The 22,248-nt window shown below is 41.2% G+C and overlaps 1 protein-coding gene across 1 annotated transcript in view; it reads right to left on the bottom strand.

Moving 5' to 3' along the window:
* Positions 1-22,248, bottom strand: part of LOC309549497 (CD109 antigen-like) — a 356,480-nt gene that overhangs the window by 221,551 nt on the left and 112,681 nt on the right. Inside the window, exons 8-10 of the mRNA XM_082249831.1 lie at positions 14,831-14,915; positions 14,215-14,308; positions 9,339-9,477 (exon numbers count right to left, since the gene is read on the bottom strand). Of these exons, the coding sequence (XP_082105957.1) occupies positions 9,339-9,477; positions 14,215-14,308; positions 14,831-14,915 (318 nt within the window). The remainder of the gene's footprint in view (positions 1-9,338; positions 9,478-14,214; positions 14,309-14,830; positions 14,916-22,248) is intronic.

Below are 22,248 nucleotides of genomic sequence, written 5' to 3'. Positions count from 1 at the left end.
AGGAGAAGGTCTTCTACGACGGTCGTAGTACTTTTTTTGTTGACTGTGAGCGTGTGATATAGTGGTATTGAGTAAGCCCAAAGAGTCTTTTATTTGGGTAAGGTAATCCGAGGCTACTGGGTTACTCGATGGCAGAATGCTTGGTGGAAGAAGAGTGGGATGAAACCCATAGTTCAAGTAGAACGGACTTTGCTTCGTGGTACTGTGGGTTGCGTTGTTGTAAGCAAATTCTGCTAGAGGAAGGAGATCCACCCAATCATCCTGCAAGTATGATGTGTAGCAACGTAGATATTGCTCAAAGCACTGGTTGACTCTTTCAGTCTGTCCGTTGGTCTGAGGATGGTAGGGAGAAGTGAGCTTTCGCTCAATGCGTAAAATTTGACAAAGTGCTTGCCAAAATTTAGAGATGAATTGTGAACCACGGTCGGACAAAAGAGTTTTTGGAATTCCATGCAACTTAAACACATGTTTCATCAGTAGTTCTGCTGTTTGTTTAGATGAAGGTAGTCTACGGATAGCAATGAAATGTGCCATCTTTGTCAAGTGGTCCACTGACACTAGGATGGTATTAAATCCTTTAGAGGGTGGTAGTTCTACTATGAAATCTAAGGATACAACTTCCCATGGAACCTGGGGTATTGGTAGACTACAAAGTAGTCCAGATGGTTTTGTAGTGTCAATTTTGGACCTTGCACAGATGTCACATGAAGAAACAAATTTTTGTACAGACGTCTTCATATCAGGCCACCAAAACTGCCTGGTGAGCAAATTAAAGGTTTTCGTTATACCCATATGTCCTGCCATGGGCACATCATGCGATAACTCCAAAATCTTGGTGCGCATAGTAGGGGGTATGTAGAGTTTGTCATTGTAATAGAGGAAGCCTTCTGCATCAGTACTTAGTTGTGGTGGAGGTGAATCCATTCTTATACTGTGCAAAATCTCTTCCTTCAAGGAACGGACAACACCAATAATGCGTTCATAGGGTATTATGGGAATGGAAGGGATTTCGGCGCAGTTATCTTCAGTTAATCGTGATAGCGCATCCGCTTTTTTATTTTTGTCTGCAGGCGTGTAGGTCTCTAGGAAATTAAATCTTAAAAAGAATAATAACCATCGTACCTGCCGGTGGGAGAGAGTCTTGTTAGTCTGGAGGTATTGAAGGTTTTTATGATCTGTATATATGAGTATTGGTAACTGGGTACCTTCGAGCAGATGTCGCCAATTCTCCAGTGCCAGTTTTATGGCAAGCAACTCCTTTTCACCCACTGGGTAATTCACCTCTGGGCTGCTTAGTGATTTTGAAAAGAAAGCAACTGGGTGAAGTGATGAAGTGTTTGTTGGTCGTTGGGAGAGAACTGCTCCTACTGCCATATTTGACGCATCTACCTCTAGAATATATTGGAGGGATGGGTCTGGATGGCGTAGTATGGGAGCAGAAGTAAAGCTTGATTTTAACAAGCAGAAAGCTTGATTTGCTTCTTCTGACCATTTGAATGGTTTTTTTATACTTGTCAGTTGTGTGAGAGGTCTAACAATAGCGGAAAAGTTCTTGATGAACTTCCTATAGAAGTTCGAGAATCCAAGGAATCGCTGTAGGGCCTTACGAGTTGTTGGTATAGGCCAGTCTTGAATACAGGATATCTTACTCATATCCATCTTAATTCCAGTTTTGGATATGAAGTATCCTAGAAATAATATTTCTTCTTTATGAAATAGACATTTCTTTAATTTCACATATAGTCTGTGTGAGAGCAGTCTGGACAACACAAGTCTTACATGTTTTATGTGTTCAGGCATAGATCGAGAATAAATAAGTATATCGTCTAGGTATACTACAACACAGACATCAAGTAAGTCTCTAAAGATGTCGTTTATGAATCTTTGGAAAGCTGCGGGAGCATTACATAGCCCGAATGGCATCACAAGGTATTCGAATAGTCCGTATCTGGTTCTGAATGCTGTTTTCCACTCATCCCCGTCACGGATTCGGATTAGGTTGTATGCCCCTTTCAGGTCTAATTTGGTGAAATAAGTAGCCCCATGCACCTGTTCAATAAGTTCAGGGATGAGCGGCAAAGGATAGCGATCCTTTATCGTAATCGTGTTTAATTGCCTATAATCGATAATAGGCCTGAGACTGGAATCCTTATTGCGGACAAAGAAAAGTCCTGCAGCAGTGGAAGAAGTAGAGGGTCTAATGAACCCTTTTGTCAAATTCTCATCCAAGTATTCCTTGAGATGAGAAAGTTCATCCTGTGAAAGGGGATAAACATGACCGAAAGGCAATTTGCTGTTAGGGAGTAGATCGATAGTGCAATCGTAATCCCTATGGGGAAGCAACACTTGAGCATTTTTCTCAAGGAACACTTCGGACAGATCCTGATAGCATAGTGGTGCAATTTCATCAGACACCACAGACAGAATCTTCCCATAAGATGGGAGGTTACACGTATTCTCACAATAGTGAGAAGGGTAAACCAAAGTCCGTTTTTTCCAATCTATGATTGGTTGGTGTGTGTGTGTAACCAGGGAAGTCCCAAAATAATAGGAAAATGGGGTGAGGATAGTATGTCAAAGGTGATGGTCTCCACATGTGATTCGTTGGTAGTGGCAAGGAGTGCCTGAGTCTGGTTGGTGATTGGACCAGACGACAGTGGAATACCATTAATGAAACTAACAGAAACAGGCTTAGATTTTGAAATAATAGGTATTTTATTTAAGGTAACAAAGCGTGTATCAATATAGTTTCCACAAGATCCAGTGTCGACCATAGCCTTGGTGGTGATCCTAGTTTGGTCCGACTGTAATATTAAATGAACAAAAAGATAGGGGTTAGAGAAGGAAGTCGTTAATCCTCCCAGCAAGACATGTGAACACTCACCCTCTTTTTTGCGGACAAGGGGACAGGTGTTTATCAAATGATCCGAGGATGCGCAGTACATGCAGAGATTTCTGGATGTTCTTCTAGCTCGTTCAGTAGTCGTTAAAGGTGGGTGTATGGTTCCTACATCCATGGGAGTAGGGTCAACGGCCGAAATCTGAGAAGGACTAGACAATGGCATTCCCTTTTTTTCAGCCCTTCTTTCTCGCAGTCGTCTGTCGATGTTGATACTAAGTTGTATCAAGGCCTCCAAGGTGCCAGGTAAATCCGCTAGGGCAAGCTCGTCTTTAACAGCTTCCGAAAACCCGAGTCTGAATTGAGTTCGCAAAGATGTGTCATTCCACCCTGAATCAAGGGTCCATCTTTTGAACTCAGATACAAAGTCTTCTACAGGTCTCCTTCCTTGTTTTAAGGCCCTCAACTGAATATCAGCAGTACTCTGCCTATTGGGGTCATCGTATAAACTAGCGAGTTCCGCTAGGAATAAGGAATAGGTGTTGAGAATCTGATCATTACTCTCAAAGAGAGAGTCTGCCCAGGCTCGTGGATCACCCGTCAGGTATGAAATAACGGTACAGACTTTTATTTGATCAGTGGGGTATGTACGAGGTTTTAACAAAAAAAACAATTGACATGCGTTTTTGAATTCACAAATTTTTTTCCGATCACCTGAAAACACTAGAGGAGGGTTTATTTTAGGTTCAGGAGGCTGAATAGCAGTAAGCCGTGAGAGCTGGGTTACCTGCTGTGTCAGAGTCTGATTCTTTTCTTGTACATCAGTCAGAGCAAGTATTAACGCTTTTACTTGTTGTGTTAATTGTGTCACTTGAGTGGGTAATTCTGCTGAATCCATTTTTAAGGTTCGTTCAATCTGTAACGCTCCTGCGTTTTTATTATAGGCTGGATTTGCATCTGCAAAATCTCCACTCAGTAGTCATGTAGAGATGTGTTGAATACCAGATCCAACTCTCCAGGACTCATCACCGTGGGCCTGTCAGCTTCAACATACAGATATATACACACTCAATGAGATGTTCCTGGAATGATAGGATGTATATGATAGTATGAAGGTGATGTGCTGAAGGGACAGGTGTGAACACTGACAAGGATGGTAATCACTTGATAGGTTTTGTATAGGAGAGTTCAAGATGGTATTAGGAATGCAGATAGGTTAGTATCGAGTATGCTAACAGGTGGTGAGGACAGCAGATGACAAATACAGGATAGACTAACCCAGTGCAAGGATAGATAGTAGTAGACAGGAGAGCTAGCAATCTATGCAGCAGTGCAGATGATAGATGGTAGTAGGCTGAAGAGCTAGCAATCTATGTAACAGTGCAGATGATAGGATAGTATAGATAGGTAGTAACAGTCCTTAATGTGCATAGGTAGATAGTGCAATAAGGTTATGGAGGGTTCCCCTGCGGGGTACTTATCACTTGTAATGTTAGTAGTTTAGAGAGGTCCAGTAGATGAGGAATGATCCGGTAGCGAGATACAGGGATCAGTAGCGAGGTTCCGGTCTGCTCCAGGTAAAGGGAATGGCTGGAGGTTCCAATCGAGAGACAGGCTTGAAAGCATGTGGGTAACAAGGCAGGTTGAACGAACAATGTGAGTGAGACCGCCGGCGGTTGAAATAGCCGCTCTGCGGCGCTCAGCAGTGACATCATCGTTCTTAAAGGTATATGCGTACCACCTGAAGAGAAAGGTGGATTACAGAGGAAAGTGGTGATTAAGGGTACCGGAGGTACCAGAATCTTACAGGGGGACTTTAATTATCCAGATATAGACTGGGCAGAAGGAACCGCGCACTCAGCCAAGGCTCGGCAGTTCCTAAATGTTTTGCAGGACAATTTTATGGGTCAGATGGTGAACGCACCGACAAGAAACAATGCGGTACTTGACCTACTGATTACCAACAACACAGACCTGATCATGGATATAGAAATATAGGGCAACTTAGGAAACAGTGACCGTAGGTCAATTAGTTTCAGTAGTAATCATAGTAATAGGAAACACAAGGGTAATATAAGGACACTGAATTTCAAAAGAGCCAATTTCCCAAAACTGCGCTCTCTGCTAGAAAATATCAAATGGGATCGAACCCTGGGAACAAAGAACACGGAGGAAAAATGGGAGTGCTTCAAGAGCATACTTAACAAAGGGATTGGCCAGTGCATTCCAAAGGGAAATAAATTTAAAAGAGCAAAACTAAACCCTGGGTGGCTAAACTCCAACATAAAAATGCATATTAATACTAAAGAAAAGGCCTTCAAAAAATACAAGACTGAGGGGTCATTGGCAGCATTCAAGCATTACAAAGAGTGTAATAAGAAATGTAAAAAGAAATCAAGGCAGCTCAAATAGAACACGAGAGACATATAGCGGAAGAGAGTAAAAAGAACTCCAAGAAATTCTTTAAGTATATAAACATTAAGAAAGCGAGGCCAGAACACATTGGCCCCATAAAAGACGACATAGGAAATATGGCCACAGAGGACAGAGAAAAGGCGGAAGTGTTAAATAATTTCTTCAATTCATTCTTCACAAAAGAATCGGGGGGCTACACTAACCCAGCTTGTAAGGCTAAACTAAATAATACACCTCAGGAAGTACCGCCATGGCTAACAGAAGATAGACTTAGAACTAAACTAGAGAAACTTAACATAAATAAATCACCGGGACCGGATGGCTTGCACCCGAGGGTTCTTAAAGAGCTCAGCCAGGTGATTGCCAGACCATTATTCTTGATCTTTAAGGATAGTCTACAGACGGGTATGGTGTCAGCTGATTGGAAAAAAGCCAACGTAGTACCAATATTTAAAAAAGGGCCGAGATATATCCCAGGTAACTATAGGCCAGTCAGCCTAACATCAGTAGTCTGCAAGATTTTGGAGGGGATGTTAAGGGACTACATACAAGACTTTAGTAATGAAAACTGTATTATTAGTAGTAATCAACATCGTTTCATGAAAAATCGTTCTTGCCAAACCAATCTATTAACCTTATACGATGAAGTGAGCTGCCATCTAGATAAAGGTAAGCCTGTGGATGTGGTATATCTGGACTTTGCAAAGGACTTTGACACCGTTCCCCATTAAACGCTTACTGTACAAATTAAGGAAGGTAGGTATGGACCATAGGGTGAGTACCTGGATAGAGAACTGGCTCCAGGGGAGAGTACAGAGGGTGGTTATTAATGGGGAGTACTCGGATTGGGCGGTGTGGACAGTGGGGTCCCCCAAGGTTCTGTCCTGAGGCCAATCCTGTTGTCATAAATGATCTAGAGGAGGGGATATCATCAAGTACAATCTCCATATTTGGGGATGATACTAAACTAAGCATGCAAATATCTTCTATGCAAGATGTGGAAAACTTACAAGCGGATCTGAACAAAATAATGGGGTGGGCAACTACATGGCAGATGAGGTTTAATGTTCGAAAATGTAAAGTAATGCATCTGGGCGTCAGAAATACGAAAGCAAGCTACTCACTAAGGGGGAAACCTCTGGGTGAGTCTAGGATGGAAAAGAACCTGGGGGTACTGGTAGACAACAGGCTTGGCAGTGGCATGCAATGCCAGGCCGCTGCAAGCAAAGCCAACAGAATACTGACATGTATAAAAAAGGGGATTCACTCCAGAAAGAAAGAGATTATTCTCCCACTCTACAAGACTCTGGTCCAGCCAAATCTGGAGTATGCTGTCCAGTTCTGGGCACCGGTCCTCAGGAAGGACATGCTGGAACTGGAGAGAATCCAGAGAAGGGCAACAAAAATAATTAGGGGAATGGAGGGCATCGGCTATGAGGAAAGACTACAAGCACTGAACTTATTCTCTCTGGAGAAGAGACGATTGAGGGGGGATATGATATCAATGTACAAATACTGTACTGGCAACCCTAGCATAAAGAACAAACTTTTCAGAGTAAGGGAATACAATAAGACACGTAGCCACTCACTAAAACTTGAGGAAAATTGGTTTAACCTTAAAATATGTAGGGGGTTCTTTGCTGTCAGAGCAGTAAGGATGTGGAATTCTCTTCCACAAGCAGTCGTATCAACAGGGAGCATCAATAGTTTCAAAAAACTATTAGATGGGCACCTTAAAGACCACAACATACAGGGGTATACAATGTACGGTTAACAGCAAATACACATACATCATAGCTTGAACTGGATGGACTTATGTCTTTTTTCGACCTCACAAACTATGTAACTATATATGTCATCACTTTGGTATCCCAGCAAGCCTTAGAGGAATTTCGCCAGTGGATTAACGCATTGGGGGGGGGAATAACTGCTCTCTTAGACCTTGTGTTTTTTTTTTAGCTGAATGTAGGCATTCCACAAGCATTTCTCAAGAAGATGTCTGAATATCTTCTTATAGTACTTCTTTTGTTGTTTCCTCATTGCTGGGTAGAATGTCATTGCTTGGTCGGCTCTGTCGACACCTCCCATGGCGTTGTTATAGCCTATCACTACTTGTGGCTTCATGACTTCTTTCCCATTTTTCATGTGTACCATAACAGTGGAGGTATTATGCACTGTACTTATTAGGCACACATCTTTCTTGTCCCACCATCGCAGTGCCATCATTTTGCCTTTCTGCCAGGCAACCATTTCTCCTGTCTTGAGATTCTTTTCGCCAAACATTGGCGGTATGTCGCGCCGGTTAGCCCTTACAGTTCCATAGGCAATGGTTTTGTTTTTCAGTAGAACCTCATAAAGTTCAGGAGATGTAATAAAGGTTGTCAGTTGTTACACAATAGCCTTGATTTAGCAATGGCTCAATTACTGAAAGAACAGAAGATGTTGCCATTCTATAATTGCTGTATTTGTGATCGAATTTTGTTCCTTTTCCAGTGTATATCACTGAATTCCAAATGTTGCCAGTTGATGATTCAAATATCATGTAGGATTTTACACCAAATCATGCCCTGTTTGATGCAATGTATTGCACCCAGCTAAGCCTTCCCTTGTAGGTCATTAGACTTTCATCTATGCGGATGTCTCTTTCTGGCACATAGTTCCGTTGGAAATTCTGTAGAATCACTTGATATACTTCCCAAAATGTTTTTAGTTTTGGTGCAGGATAAGTAGTTTCATCAAATTCTTCATTGTTTATGAGGTGGAGATATTTCATTATGAGGGAAAATCTGTACTCTGGCATGACCGTGCCAAAGAATGGAGTGGAAAGTAATGTATTGGTTGTCCAATACCACTTCTGCAGGGGTTTCCCCACCACTCCCTGAAGAATTATTAGGCCAAGAAAATTCCAAATGTCATCTTTGGTCACTGGTTCCCGCTTTCTGCATCTTGCAAACTTCCGATGCATAGCCAATTGTTGCTCTTTGTACCGATTTGTCTCGGTAACTATTTTTTCATTAACCTCATCAGTCAGAAATAATTGTAGATATGCCAAGGGGTTGTCATGGTCAATGACAACTTTCATACCAGGTGCTCCAGTAAATGGGAATCTTGGGGGCGCTGCCTAATCCGTACAGTCAATAGAGCACCAAGTTCTCACATCACTGAGCTCAGTCGCGGTAACGTCGCTGTCATCACTTTCAGTACCTGATGATGAATTTTCCTACGAATCACTATCCCTCAGTTCTTCGAATAATTCTGATTCACTGTCGCTGTTTTCAAGTTTGCTATGTGGGCACCCGAGCCGAACTGCAGCTATGTGTGTCCATTCAGACATGGAGCTGCCATTTGGCCCCGTCCCCTCTCTCTCTCCTGATTGGCTCACTGACATTGATTGACAGCTGTGGGAGCCAATAGCACCGTGGCTGTGTCTCAGCCAATTATGAAGGAGAGTCCCAGGACAGCTAAGGGTCTCGTGGACATCAATGGACAGAGAGGGGGGAACAGGTATGAATTAGAGGTGCTGGGGAGACTACTACACACAGAAGGCTTTCTATCTTAATGCATAGAATGCATTAAGATAAAAAAACCTTCCTGATTTTACAACTCCTTTAAAGCAAGATTGCAGACTTTGGTGTTATGTAAATTGTTGTTCATTTATATGAAGTGTAATTTTGGAGATAACCCATTATTTGGTTTTTACATTTGTGCAAGGAAATATTTTGTAAGTGCGGCACTGTCCTGTTGGTTTGTGTACAAATAAAATTTGACACATGTTAACGTTAAGTGTGTTTAACCCCCGGAGTGTTAATTCATTTCAATGCCCACAATAAATTATTATTCTGGCCAACAAATTAGTTAAAGCCCAAGTGCTTGACATGTCTGAATGAGTTTGCACAGGTCAAGCATTTTTTCTGCCAAAACGCTGCTGCCAAGAGAAAAGGTGCCTAGGAGAGATGGCCAAACATATGTTTGCATGAGGCAGTGAAGAACAGGATGGCATTTAGCTGCCTATTAAACAGCACATACTCCAGTTAATGTCTAATGGCAAGCATGTAGCTTGTGAGTAAAAAAAGATTTGTCTCACCTGTCAGCTCCTCTGTGACTTTGGCAACAACAGCCAATGGACCAGCAAAAGTTGACGTTCTGGCATCAGATGTTTCTTCATATCGCAGGAAATTTCTTAGCTCGTTATTACTAAAACTAAATTTCAAATTGCCATTTATCTACAGATGCATTAAAATAGAAAAATTAGGAAATTATAGTAAAGATCATAAAAAATAAAATTTATATAAAATGATTTTAATATTATTTGTAATGATAAACAATTCAGGGGCTTAGTAATAAATTTCAATTCCTGATTTTATTATACAGCTCTGTACCTAAACATGGCTTTTATACATATATTTATTATTATTATTATAAGTATTTACATTAATAATATGTATAACAATACATTTTAAAGCAAGCATGTGGACATTACCTCCCACTAAATAAGTCTTACGGCTACTTGCATGCATATCTTATATCTCATACCTTTAACCTAAATGTATCTACCGCTATGGTAATTTATTAAATAATCAGTTGCGAAAATCTTCAAGACTGGGAGCTGCTGCTCTGTGGCCAGCTTCATATTATTACATATTTTCTGATATGACTGCTGTTGTTAATCCTTACTACCCAACATGATCTCAATGCTGTTTATCTTTATCTTTATTATATATTATTTGGTACAGTGTATATGTCACCAGAAATGTGTTAGGATCCACATTCAATAGAATTTTTGGAAATCTGAAGAATGCCACAAATGGAACAGCAAAGTATAAAATGGCAAAGAATAAGGTTGCCACAGAAGGAGAGGTTGAGTGTCTGATAAAGCCCTTTTCCAAATTTTCATCAAGCTACTCCATGAGCATCTTCAATGCTGGTTCTGATAGAGAATAGAGGCAGCTGAAAGGTATTTTTGCCCTTGGAAGCAATTCAATGGAACAGTGATATAGGTGATGAGAAGGTTACTGATCAGCAGCATCCTTTTTGAACTCGGGAACTCATGATACTGTGGAGGTAGCTTGTCACGCGACTGGGTAGTTACTACAATTAATGCATTCCTGGTTGGTGGATGACTTGATTAGTAAGATCTTTTACAATTCTCTTTGCAAATGTCCGATGTAAAATTTATAATCCATGTCCCCCACTTGACTGAGGGATTATGCATCTGAAAGTACATATGGATTAAGAAACCTCTGTATTGGTGATGGTCTCCACTGAACTTGAGTTATAGAGGCATTTGTATTTGTGGGTTAGTATCTAAGGAATGTAAGTCCTGCAAGTGTTTATGCAGAACAAGGATTTCCCTTTTAGCCCTTTCACCTCAATTTGTAATTCAGAAAATCTTTCCTGGTAATTAACTCGTGCAACTCAGCGATTCACTGAGCCAAAGCAGCTGCAACAATTGCCTCCATGTTTTGAGCCAGATTATTCTGTCACAGTCTGGGGTCAGGCTTGGAGACCAGTGGCAGTAATGAAGTTTAGTGGTGGTCAGCTGAAAATTTACAAGCAGATCCCTCTAGTGGATGATGCAGCAGGCTCACTTGAGGCTTAGGGTCTAAGCACTAACTGGTATTTCCCAGAGCTCATAATGGTGGAGATTAGTTTTTCTGCATGTTGAAGCCAGGTCACGGTCCTCAGAATCGCCCTACAATGCGGTGTGCAAGCAGTGGTCCAGGTAGCAGATATAGCAGGTAGGGATTAAGCAGAAGCATAGTCAGTAAACAAACTAAGGGTCAATAACACTTAGTAGCTGGGTGGGATCAGGCAAAAGTGTAGTCAATTAATAAGCCAAGGAACAGTAACAAGTGGTAGAGAAAATAAGGAGAGCAGCAAGTATGCAAGGGAACAAAATATCAGCTGCAGAGAGCACAATAATCTAGAAAACAAGAAATGCAGAGACATGGTTTAGATCAGGAAGCTCATGGGAGAAACAAAGGATTCAAGGTTCAGGAGAAACAAGACACAACGCAAGATTGTCCAAGATATCAGGCAAAAAGCTGTCCAGCATCCTTGGATGTACTGCGAGAAGAGCCACAGCCAGACACTGCAGAGGTCACAAGTTGAGACCAAGGTCCTGGTAGCTGCTGTACCTGTGGGAAGATGGGGAAAATGTCCCCAAATCTTTTACCAAAAGACACCTGCAGGAGGGCAGCTGCACAGAACCTCATGATTTTGTTTACACAAAAAGTGCTGCAAACTGCATATGGTCACTTTTTTTTTTTTTTTTAGAACAGTCTAAGTTTTGGTATCTGACATTCATAAATGGTAGAGAGAGGCCAGTACACTTCCTACATTTGGTGCTTAGTGTGGGGAGTCGCAATGGTCTCCTGGATAAGGAAGCAAGAGAGTTCCTGTGATTAGTAATACGATTGGTTGATGAAAGCCAGTCTGTGTCTGCTGATGATGTATCTTAGTCTTATATGCCCCTGGTCAGAGAGCCTGGACATGACAAAACAAAGTGTCCCCTGGCGTCTTGGCTTACTAATAACTCTTCTGCCTAAAATCCCAGCACTTCATGGTGGAATATGTGACATTCTCTCTCCCCTACTACAGTGCAGTGTCCGAGTGACCAAAAGCCTGGCCAAAGCATTGTCACACGTGGCGCAGGTAGACACAATATCTTTCCAAGGGCTTCAGCAGGTAATAGGCAAGCAGGCAGCAACATTACTAGTATGTTAGGGCACCAGGAGGTGCCTAGTATGCATTATGGGATGGGTTTCTGTTTTTTGGTTGGAGAACCAGTTTCAAACCAGTTTCAACACCTTGCAATCTTCTAAAACTGTTTTTACCAAGCATTTGATAATCTCTTAATTGACAAAACTAAAAGTGAATATTTTATGCTATCTGCTGGCCATCTAGTCGTCTAGTTGGCCATCTTCTCATTCAGTCCCTGATATCCTTTGACCTAAAAAACACTGGTATATCACTTGCTTATATGTGTTTCCAGAACTGCCTATAATGCTTATCACTGGCTGCCTGTCATATGGCATTGCTGGTGCTGACAGTGCACAGGAAAACCAACAGCTGCTACAAATAAGCAGGTGTTTCTTAACTGTTTTTTTTTTTTTTCCTGTTTGTTCATTCATGTGGTCCCTGATGGACATAAACAATACTTATTGTCCACAAACCAGCACTCTCCTCTTCTCCCTGTTGCTCCAGACTGTGACCGGTCCCTTGAGATCTTCATGTAAAATGCAGGGATATTAGGGTCTTGCATTGTACATGAGACTGAAAGACTGTGTCCATAGCCTTGAGAGCCTCAGAAAAGTATGCTGCAGGCCACTCACACAGATGAGGGAGCCTGGTGGAAGGAGAAATAAAGAACATATTACACCTTATTCCTCTGCTCCTAAGCAACAATGAGTATTTAGTCCTTGCAGTGTGGGGAAGGGCCCACTGCAAGGGTCTTTTTTTGTGCCCATAGTTTGGCTTCAATTTTTATAAAAGCAATAGTACAAAATATAGTAGCTGCAGTACACAGTGACATTTCATGCCATATGGATCTTTATCAAGCTAGGAGCAGCTTGCTAAAAATCTTCATATGGCTCAAAATGTCGCTGTTGCCTGGAGTTACTCTATATTTACTGCCATTTTTAATTAATTCAAATAAAAGAGCTAGATTTTTTAAGTCCTGAGTGAAGATGATAAGTATTGTTTACATACATTGGTATCTTCTGAACTGCCAAGGAGGTCTTCATCCAAGCACCAGGCATGTTTAAGATTTGTGCTCTTTGTGCTCTGGACAGCACTACGAGACTGCAAGTGTTAACCCTGAAGGACATGAAATTTGGAAAGTAGATCCCATTATTTGATCTGCTGGGTGAAAATTTTCCCAAAATTTTCCATCGTGAAATGGTAAAAAGTGATCTGAAAAATCACTTAACATTTACTACAGATCAGGATGCTGGTAAGTTCTAATGGGTATCCCAATTTAGAGGCAGCTGTGGCTTACAGGACATTGATCCTGCCCTCCTGGACACTAGCAACCCATCTTCCTATTAAACAAGTATGTTATTTCTTTATTAGGGAAGTGATGTCACACAATATTTCTCCCTTGCATTACATTATAATCCTAATTTATTTATTACAGGTACTTACTGTATATAGCACCAACAATTTACACAGTGATTTACATATATATTGTATAATCACATCAGTCGCTGCCATAAAGGATATTACAATCTAAAGACCCATGGTTGTAGGAAAGAAAATCACTTGATTCTCCCATCAGCACAGTCATAGTTAATGGGGGAATCGCTCCCACAGAGCTATTGTGTTTTCCTGGCAGGAGGCACAAGATGCTGTCCTTACCGGGAGAACACAATGATTCATGCTAGCGGCTATAGCCACTGGCAATAATCGCATGTAAAAATTCTACATGCTGGTTGTACCCAAGTCAAACGATGGATTGACTTGGGTACAATAAGCCTGCCCATAGGTGGTTAGAATCCAAATCATCTGAACCATCTATGCCCGGCTTAACTCACATTTATAAATACACAAACTAGGGCTAACCTAACAGCAAGTCTTTGGAGTGTGGGAGGAAACTCACACAAGCACAGGGAGAGTAATGCTAATCACTTAGCCACCATGTTTCCTTACATATGGATAGACTCAAGTAAATCTTGTGAAATATGTCTACATTTCAGCTGTTGCTGCAATTCCACTGTAAGACTGATCTGAAATTGTATTTCTGTGCAGTAGATGGGCTAAATATAATTTTTATGTTACCTGGAATGCTGTAAAATTAGCAAATAATATACAGTATAGTGACTTTAAACTTGGATTTAGCATCTTTTTTTAGGGCAGAAATGGAAATACATCATTCTTATTTGTTTGACACTTTTACAAAGATTTATGTTTCTGAATAGATTCCCTCATGACTGTGTGTGAAAAGTTTATAGTCTACTTACCTCAAATGTTTTGGTGACATTTCTTCTATGAAAAATTGTTGCATATGATAAAGTAACATTTAGCTTTCCTTTCACAGACATGCCATAGGTATACCTACAATTGATCATAAATAAAAAAGTAACAACTAATCCATGTTCATGTTAATTTTACTCAATATTGCAGTGGTTATTAATTGTGTAATTTAATGTATGTTTTAAATTGTTCATAGCTCTATGGGTGTAATGTATTCCTATAAGTACAATAAACCAAGTCCCTATGTTCACTTCACAATACAACATTATTATCAGAGAAAAGTTCAGTTTCATTATTACAGTAATGAATATAAGTTCTATAATCAGAATAGGCTCTAGTCCAGAAAGCACTGCATTTTTTAGTAATGTATAATATAATGCTCATTCAACAAAACAATGTAGTATGGGCTTTATTTTTTAAACCAGCATAAAGAATATAATACTCCCACCTATAATAAGCACCAAAGTATTGAAAATCGCATAGCTATCAATGCAGAATAACATATTGTGTATATTTCTTACTTATGTATATATTGTGTCTAAATCTGTATTGTTTATAGTTAAAGTTTTTTTACAGGAAAACTTAAAGTAAAAATGCACTTACTTGGCTGTAACTGTTCCTTCTAATGATCCACTTTTTATTGACTGATATAAGGGAGTGGACAGGAGAACTTCAAACTTGGGCAAAACTAGAATATAGGGAATATTTGAAAACTATTAATAGGTAATGCAGACATGGAAGCCGAAATGAAAAGTAGCACATAATATGTTTTATGTAACAGTGTACAGCCAAAATTACATTGTGTTCAAGCATTTTAATAGTGCTCATTCCAGTGTGTAAGGTAGCAGAAGAATTAAACAGACCTCAAAATGTTATTTGCCAATAAAACTGCAAGATGGGAAATACCATTGGTCTGCGATTAATTTAGCAATTACAACTACAATAATCTGCAACTAGCATTACTAAGGATTACTGGCTTTACCCGTGCTACCAAAAAGGAAACTTAAAGGCTCTATTTAATAAGGTTTTACCAGAGATTCATGCAGCCTTCACCCAAGATTCAAACATATTTCAAAAAGATTTGACTGAGAAAATGTGTCAATCTTGAGTAAAAGTTGCACCAATCTTGGGTGAAAACATTGATAAACAGAAAGAAAAGAACAGTGATGCTAAGACACTGGTGTTCAGAGTCCATCCCTCCCATAGTAGAATTGAAATGGAGGTAGCTTTACTAAAATGGAGAGATTGGTGGCTGAAGATAATGACAGAAAATCTCATTCTTCCCTGAACACCCTTATGTCTTACTTCACCTCTATTTTATTATTTATATAAAACACATCTTTCTGTCTCTTCTTTTTGTTTTTTCTTTTCTTTTATTTTTCTATAATGGCACTTGCTAATGTAAACAAGCACGTCTGGCATATTTTAATTTAAAAACGGTGTATTTATTATGTTATTATATACTGTATTATTATGCCCTCACTTGAAGTAGCTTACAGCAAGGTATGACAATGTATTGTAAAGTGGTTTGCAATGATTTCTATATTTTATTTTATTATTATTATTTTTTTATCAATAAATGTTTATTGATTTTATCATGGTACACAATACAAAAGAATCAACAAAGAAAAGCAAAGAAAAGTCAAAAGGTACTGGGCAGTACTTCGTAGAGGTGCCTCTCAGGGCCAGCATATACAAATACAAAAACAAATACAAATTCAGCAATACAGTATGCATACAAATTGTTTTCTGAGGAACAGGGGTAATTAAAGAATTTGGATCCAAAAGAATGGCCAAGGTGGGCCCAAACCCTTGGACCCACCTCCTTGGGATTGCGGTCGCCTCCCCCCTCCCCTTAGGTTAGCATCATTTAACAGGGTTTTGCTATATATCTTTCCCTGGGTTATTTAGTGTATTGGCCCCTTTAATAGTGTGTGGAGCAGTTTTCCTGTGCCCATCGGATTCCTGGGATTTTAACAGAAGATTAGGAGAGGCTATTTAAGGACTCAGGCAGTGACAGCCTCTTTGCCTGGAAAAGGAGCTCGGATAAGGAGCAGGAGCAAGAGCTGCGTGCCTCACGGGGTCTCTTATGCAGTGGTTCCTGGAGCGTGTGGAGAGCCCGGGCGGGGAGGAATGGCTGCGCCGCAGTATGGCTCTAGCAGAAGAGGAGAGTGGTGTCGCGTGGGAGCCAGTCGAGGCTTTGTCAGTGAGGATAACAGGTCCTGCCTGGTGGGGAAGCCAGCAGAGGAGTCGGTGAATTCAGGAGGTGGGGCTGAAGTCTTTGAGCCATCAGCCTTCGGCAGCTCATGAAGAGAATACACTCTCTGTGGGTGGTGGCGAAGAAGAAGAGGTGGATTTACACGCTGCCACCAGTTGTCGCCTTCAGGAGGTGGGGTAGGATGCATTTACTCTTTTTTTCATTTATCTGGCTTTAATGAGAGCAGTGGGTATGGTTAGCCAGAAGAATATTTTTTCTTTTTATTGGTTTCCAATTGAATTGGCTGTGTTTTGTGATTCATTTGAAGGGGCTGCCTTGTCCCACGAAATGCAGGAAAGAAGTCACTGCACTACTTTGGAAATCATAGGCCGCACAGGGACTGCGAGCACAGCGTTAATTCCAGTGCCGGTGCGATTTCCAGTGCGGATCAATGCCACCTGACCACGGATCCCAGGTTTCACTGTGCGGGTGGCTGCAGCTGTGGAAATTTGTGCGGGTCTTGCAGCAGCACCACCTGCACTGGTTTGAACCTAGCCTAAAAGAATGCATAGTTTTGTAGAGCACTGTACATCCAACATTTTAAAATCACAGTTATCACCTTACATTCATTATGTTTCATCTACACGTGCTGTGCACATCATGTAGACCAGCCTTTCTCAACCTTTTCAACACAGCGGAACCCTTGAAATAAATTTCTGGTCTGGAGGAACCTCTGCTAAAAATTAAAAATCTACAACTCATGACACATTAGTGTGACAGTCAGTGGGAAGAAAGCTCCTTACTCTTGTCATCATTGGGAAGAATTACCCCCTTACAGATAGCTAAAAGGAACAATGGTGTCATTGGGAACATATCTGAGACGCAGAAATAGCCCATTGCTCAAGGAATGTCTAGCAACTTCAGGAGGAACCCTAGTTGAGAAAACCTGATGTAGAATGTTCATAGAAGCTTCTTGTGAATGGTTTTGTGCTCCAGTAGGAGCTGAATGTCACAATTTTAGTGGCAATTTTAGTGGCTACTTTTAGCACAAATCTGGGGCCTGCAGGAAAGGGTGATAAAACTACAGCTAAACTGTAGTAAGCTTTGCCACCCGGGACAGGAATTTTCTATGAATACGCCTTGCTGGTATAATTTAATTGAAAGCAGGACATATAAAAAAAGGAATACATTTTTGGCGTTACAGGAGCATGTGGAACCACATAAAGATTTAGGGCTCGTACACACTATAAGAAAGTTGGGCAACATTTTCATCTGAGGAACAATGGTACAATTTTCTGATAGTGTGTACACAACTTTTGGCAGCCGATTCCAACCTTCGGAATGAAAAAGGGAAAAACTCCAAAATTTTTCCTCGTACAGGAACAGAACGAACAATTTTCGTTTAATGTAAACCGTTATCTTATGAAACGAAAGACTGCACATGATCAGAAACAATAAACAACAACAAAATAAAAAGCCTTTATAATATGAGAATTTTCGTACATTATTTCCTTCCTCAGTTCCGAATTCCGAGAATAATTGAACGATCATTTGCCTGATTTTCTTATAGTGTGTACCCCACTTTAGACACATTTTAAGTTGATGACAGCTGTATTTTGATGTGGATTTTCATGTGGATGTGGAAGTACCTGCTCAGTCCCTGTGGAAGAGGACTCTATGCTACTAGCAGTGGCCACTGGCCGATAGGTGGTGCTACAAGCTGCATGTGGTTGCTGTCACACTTGTTTATTGGAGTAGTAGCAGGCCTGGCTGCTCGGAGCTCATTCACTGTGGATAGAGGTGGATCCCTGTGAGAATTACCTTGATTATATTGCGAGATACATATAGTATAGTCAGGTGGGTGCGCATTGCACATAGAAGTGGATACCAGGTGGCTGCAATATTTACTAGAAATCACCTATTCATCACTGAAGATTTTTGTGGAGCACTTTATGCACTGAAATTTTTCATGGACTTATTTACACTGCTTGTTTTTTGGGAGCAGAAGTTTTGTTTATTTTACATCCTATTTTTTCACTATGTCATTATTTTGGTTACTATGGGCCGGATTTAAAGAAACTGCAGCTTCAAACATCTATGACGTGTTTCAGTTTCGCCGCGTTCAAATCAATTAACTGGCGCTGCGGCGAATTGGCGAGTAAAACAGCAATAATGAATTCCGCCGTCAGCGGGATTCACTTACGATCGCGGCTTCGCCAATTCGCAAACTTATGTCTTCGTGCTTATAGCAGTTTCACATAGCGATGTGGGCTAGTGGATTAGTGCACACATCACATGTCTGTAATTCATCTCCCTTTGCTGTAGGTTCGAGGCTTACCATCTCCACCTACTTTTTTTATTTTCTTTTTTTGTTTATATTGCTAAAATGTAACGGATTACATCATATATATTGCTAAATAATGTTACACTCAGAAGCGCTTGCAAGCTTACACCATTTTAAGTGTTTTTTTGATCTTGTCTGTGTGTCGAATCGATCTTATGAAGGAAAGTACCAAAGGCAAGTGACCAAACCCCTACCCTACTTCAGGGCAAGATGAAACCTCACAATTTTACCATGGTCTTCTTCCCACATTCCATACAATGTTTAGTTCTTTAGCTATATGTGCTTTTTAGCCTTAACACACTCCTTTTTTTCCACCATACAGCTTTATTCTGCACAATAGCTAAGTGCTTTGCAACTTCACTGCAGTTCACAACGTCATGGGTTCAAATCACATCACTACACTTGGGATCTCTTTTCACTCTCATTTTTTTTAACAGTTTTTTTAAACTATCTTGAATTTGGGGGGGGGAGGGGGGTGTCCTACCCAAATTTCAAGCACATCAATGGAAACAACACAATTTTGATTTTATGAGTGTGGTCCTAGTTTTATCGAGATGCAATTCTTTACATATTTACCATGGTTCTTACAATTTCTTGACCAATAAACATAGGTGTCTGATATTGGACTCTCTCCATATTTCAACAACACAGACCCTCATAGTCCAACACTACATTTGCCTCACACCTCAACACAACACTGTCACATCCCTACTCTACATTACAACCCCTCACATCACCAGTACAAGCAGCATGCAAAGTGCAAAACTCCGGCCTTGGCAGCTTAATGGGCCATACACTAACAATTTGTCTAGACTTTTTCCTGTAGACTTAACCAAACCATATAATATAAGCTCAAACCTCAACACTTTCAATTTGGATGCAATCAGGCAGGCCCTTGCACTACATAGAAAATGTCAATCTGAAGGATAAAGTCTTCTCTAAATCTTACAGTGTGGATGGCCCTTTTGTCTGTAGGCACCCACACAAAACAAAAAAACACATGTTCAATTCTAATGTATTTATTTATTTGAGAATGACAGCAGAAGGAGGGATGCAGCAAAAGAATATTGTCACTCTCCAGTCCGTGTGCCTTTACAGCGCCAGACCACGATCTTTGCTCCATGGCTACGGGATTCTGATGTCTTCCACAACTTCCGGCAGAGTTCAGAATCCATTCTGCACCTCTACCAGCTCATAGGGGACAGGCATGGCAAGTTTGCTGGTCAGCTTCCAAGCCACTTTCGAAGTTCCAGGGTGTTCATGTTGGTCATTGGCCATGTGCCTTACCAAATATCCACTGACCACAAAAGAAAATGAGTGGAGTCCATCAAGGTGGGTTTCTACCACCTACACCCGCAAGCAGTACCACTCCTGGAAAAATAAAACAAAGGATAAGACATTTCATAATGAAAATCACATCTTAATGCCTGTTTGCTTCATTCTGAACTTCATTTAATTTCGACATCACGAGTGAAATAACACATTTTATGCCAACTTACACAAACCAGAAATCATTAATGTAAACATTTGAATACACACCTGTGACGCCAGACAGCCCATCACCACAGGCTTCCCATGGTACGTGCCATGATTCCAAGATGTTGATGTTCTGGAAAATTACAACACCATAAGATACCAAGCAGCCGTTCATGTTATCAATAACTACACAGGTGGCATAGACACAAATAAACACCTGCCAGCTCTTCTCAGCCCTTTACACTATTCACAATACCAACATGTTTATGGTTAGAGGTGCATGTTTTTGCTCAAGTAACACAATTTTACCAATGTTGACTACACTTTATCTACAATGGCAAGTGTCATTGGCAGATGATAATCACCCTCTGTCTCCCTGTGAGTGGCACCTCTGCTAACTAGCTAATTAATACACATGCCCTATCTTGACCGGTTACAGTACTTACATGTAAAGTGGCTAGCAACCAGGGTATTCCGGGTGGCCATACCGGCAGCGGTGCTCCGCCGCCTGGGGGCCGCCGGCTGACGGACCTCTGGCTCCCTCTCCTCCGTCAGCTCCCAAGAATCATCCCGGGCAACGCACATGTTGTGCAACACGCAGCACGCCAGGATGATCTTGGAAGCCTTTGTAGGAGAGTACAGGAGTTCACCCTCAGGCCGGGCCAAGCAGAGAAACCGGGACTTGAGAAGACCTATGGTCAACTCAATGATACTCCGGCTTCTCCGCAAGGCCCTGTTGTAATTCCTCTCTGCTGGGCCCTGGGGGTACCTGATTGGAGCCATCAGCCACGTCAGCTGCGGGTAACCAGCATCCCCTGAAAAATAAGAAAAATATACATTAGTTCTTCCTATCATGTGACTTTAGATGACTCCTCAAAATGGGAGACAATTAGGCATTTTACTAAACAACCTGCTCGTCTGTTTGCAAAAAATCATATGAAACATCTCAACTCTGTCTAACTGCCTAAATCACTAATACAAATGGGAAAAAGGACACACAAAGTGGTGGGTTTCTCTTGCAAGTTCCAACTTGGCCCCTATTTTGTTCCTATTACATTAGCCTAGGTCTTACTTCTGGAATATATCTGCAACTAGAGTGAGGAAACCAATATTGACTCACTTATGCAAAGTACTTTGGGGATATGGCAATACCATTGGAATCATTTGTAGGTTTTCTTTGGGTGGCTAGAGGACACCATTTACACATTGGTTAACCACCTTCATTGGACTCAAAGACAACTTTGCAAATCTTTCTTTTGTGAGCTGCTAAGCTGCTGATCTGGTTGTGTGTGAACAGCCTGACAACTCCTAACACATCCATTTTAGGTAGGCTTTGCTTAAATCAGGGTGTACACCGATGTAGCTTATTCCTATGTCTATGTAATCTTACAGTTTATGTTGTTAAGACAAAATACTTTACCAATAAGCCACCCTTCGGGCATTTGTCCACTTTCAAACACCTCGTACAGAGTACTTGTTCTTAACATACTGGAATCATGGCACGACCCTGGGTGACCAGTGTTGACACTCATGATGCGCTGTTTGGCGTCACACACTAATTGGACGTTCACGGAGTGGTACTGCTTGCGGTTCCGGTATTCACTTTCGTGGCTCCTTGGGGGCCTAATGGCTATGTGGGTGCCATCGATTGCCCCTAGGATTTGCGGCATGTGTGCCCGCCGGTAGAAACCCAACTTGACTTCATTCCACTCATTTTCATTCTGTGGCCAGTGGATAAAATTGGGCACTATATCCACTATGGCATTAATGACCAACATGAACACCCTTGAAACTGTGGGCTGGCTAATGCCCATGATACTTCCCGAAGTGGCTTGGAAGCTGCCACGCCCTAAAATATACAAAGTGGCCAGCAATCTGGCCATGCCGGGCACCGCATGGCCGCGCTGTGTGTCCGGGTCAATTTTCTCTGCTATGAGCTGGTAGAGGTGTAGAATAGTTCCTCGCTCGAGCCGGAACTTCCTCCTGACATCAGAATCCCGCAGC

This window comes from Pelophylax lessonae (genome assembly GCF_965119305.1).
Source record: "Pelophylax lessonae genome assembly, chromosome: 3".
In the NCBI taxonomy this organism is placed as follows: Eukaryota; Metazoa; Chordata; class Amphibia; order Anura; family Ranidae; genus Pelophylax; species Pelophylax lessonae.
The sequence above is the reverse complement of the archived record's forward strand: the minus strand, read 5'-3'. Positions and strand labels throughout refer to the sequence as shown.